General features: G+C 42.8%; 1 protein-coding gene across 1 annotated transcript; it reads left to right on the top strand.

Annotated features, from left to right (window-relative positions):
* Positions 1–1,036: 1,036 nt before the first annotated feature.
* CCR75_009319 (uncharacterized protein) lies at positions 1,037–1,369 on the top strand (the record flags this gene model as incomplete). Its single annotated transcript, XM_067967360.1, has 2 exons — positions 1,037–1,213; positions 1,271–1,369. The coding sequence occupies 2 exons, from the start codon at positions 1,037–1,039 to the stop codon at positions 1,367–1,369; spliced, it is 276 nt and encodes a 91-aa protein (XP_067823966.1).
* Positions 1,370–2,367: the final 998 nt, after the last annotated feature.

Raw genomic sequence — 2,367 nt, 5'->3', positions numbered from 1 at the left:
TCGGCTATGGCCGTATGCTGTTCATCTCTGTCCAGAGTGATTAGCATAGCGCCAACGGCTGGTACGCCTACGGTCGAGCTCATTCGCTCGATCGCTCTCCATTCGAGGTCACTCAAATAGAGGAAACCTCTCATGCGTTGCGAGATAACCTTCTTGAGGGGCTTGGAAGCTCCCTCCTTCTTCATCCAAACATGTTCATGTTGGATGGAACGTGGGTGGGCCGTTAAACGGACTAGGAAGTGCTACCAGGTTAACACGGCACCTTTTACTATTACTGGGAAGTACTTGTTGACCTTACACTCATTACAGTGTAGGTTAGGTGCCTCGAAACTTTAAGTACACAGGGGTACAGAGGAAGGTTTTTAAAGTAGCTAAGGGTCTTAAGCTAATTCAGGATTAGAATTAGGAAAAGTAAAACTGTATTAATATAATTAGTTTCCTACGTAACGATCTTCTATCTACTACTGAACTTATTATATAATATCTAATTAAGCATGGCGCCTCCTTGCGCACCGCACAATTGTGTCTTGAAACGATTGGCGGGGTTGATTTGGACTTAGATCAACCAACCAATAGAGCTAATGTCTTATTGCATCAATTATACCAAATTTCGTATTTTTGGAACTATCTAAGCCAAAATTGATAGAGATAATAATTTTGTACTTCTTCGCTTATTTCCTCTTGTAGGGAATAATACTTATGTCACGGTAGGAATGCTCGATCTTGAATGACGTAAAATAATTCTGTATGAAGTTTGTCACTAAAATTGCAAATTGCGAAGTGAAATTAGACTGCAAGTTAACCTAAAACATTACTAAACCTCAATCTTAACGTAAGCCAACCATTTCAGTAGTGAGCCAATGAGTCGGCGGTTCAAGTCAAACCGCGGTTACTAGAGACCGACCGTTCAGGCATCTTCAACATCGTCCAGCACTTCAACATGGTTCACCGACCCATGGCAATGCCGCCGCTATCTTAATCGTCGTTGCGTCTAAAACATATCTCATGTAACGGGGTGTCGGACCTGACTTCGAGCATGATGCCGAAGAATGTGCCAAGATGGCGGCACCTTGGCCGATCTTTGAACTCACGCATTCTCCTATGGAGCCAGACGGCGATCACGACATTTCTTCGCGACCGAAGGCAATACGAAGGCAAGGTCGCTGAGCAGTGCCGGGCCACGGTAGAAGTTGAAGTCGCTGTGTTGCGAAGCGTACGATGAACATTCGAGCCATTGGTATTAGAGCATATAATGCTATACATCCTATAGAAAGACATTTGCAGCGTGTCAGACGACATGCTGCTCGATGAGATGCAGTGGGCGATGATGAACGATCGCGTTTCAGACGTCACCAAGCTAATTCCTTAACGGTATGAACTTCTCTTTGCAGGGACCATGCTCGAATTCGGCATCACATCTACCACTATACATCGAAGAAGGATGCTCAATAATGACTGAGGCTCCTAGTGTAGATTGATTAATACTTAGGATATGCTTTACGTTCTAATTGTTTGTAACCTGAAGGACCACGGTTGGCACACCGACAGAACGCACGAATTCGTTCTTGATCTTCGCGATGAAAGTATAACTTTCTCGATCAAAACCGTGATCAGTAATGGATTCACAGTCAGATTAGAAGACTGAACGATGCATTGCCGAGTCTATTTGGCTGGAGATTCACAACATATTTAGCGACAAGGAGAAGGCAGATTGCAATCTGGGTTATTGAGCTGTATGTTCCGTTAAGTACGATTGAAATTAAATTCCTTTAATCGAATTTCTTTTGAGATATTAAAGTGACGGATCTTATTAAATCGACAGTGAGCACAGCACTATTTACGTAGCCGTCTGATGTCGTACGGCGTAACCTCATTCGGGGGTACATGCGTCAACTACCGTTTTTGCCTCCTTTTAAGTAACTTACTATGCATTAAGTGTTATTAGCTTTTGTTTTTTGATGGATAAGCTCTTTCTGGACAGCACTTTCACGTTTTCTCAGCTCTTTGACAATACGTGAAAATTATTTACAATTAAGAGGTCAAAAGAGACTGCCGTTAAAGTTAGTGCATAAACCAGATCCAAGTTGTACTTAACAAATTCTTGTGGTTTTATGCGTCTATTTATCTGCAACTGTAAAATTGCAGTTGCGATCTTGCCCTTGAATTTAGTGCCTGGCTCACACTATTGGCCACAACGCGATGCAACGGATGTTCATGTCGTGCACTCGCTATAATACAAAGATCTGCAATTCCAAAGTCAATGAAGTACGATGAGTGTAACGGGGCACTGCGACTTGTACTGTTTCAGTACAAGTCCACTTCACACTGCTTCAGATGTGAGTGGTGCCTCTCGTTAAGTAACGTACA

The sequence above is a fragment of the Bremia lactucae genome, linkage group LG15, assembly GCF_004359215.1.
Source record: "Bremia lactucae strain SF5 linkage group LG15, whole genome shotgun sequence".
NCBI classification, from domain to species: domain Eukaryota; phylum Oomycota; class Peronosporomycetes; order Peronosporales; family Peronosporaceae; genus Bremia; species Bremia lactucae.
Note: the sequence above shows the minus strand (reverse complement) of the source record. Positions and strands in the feature narration are given on the sequence as shown.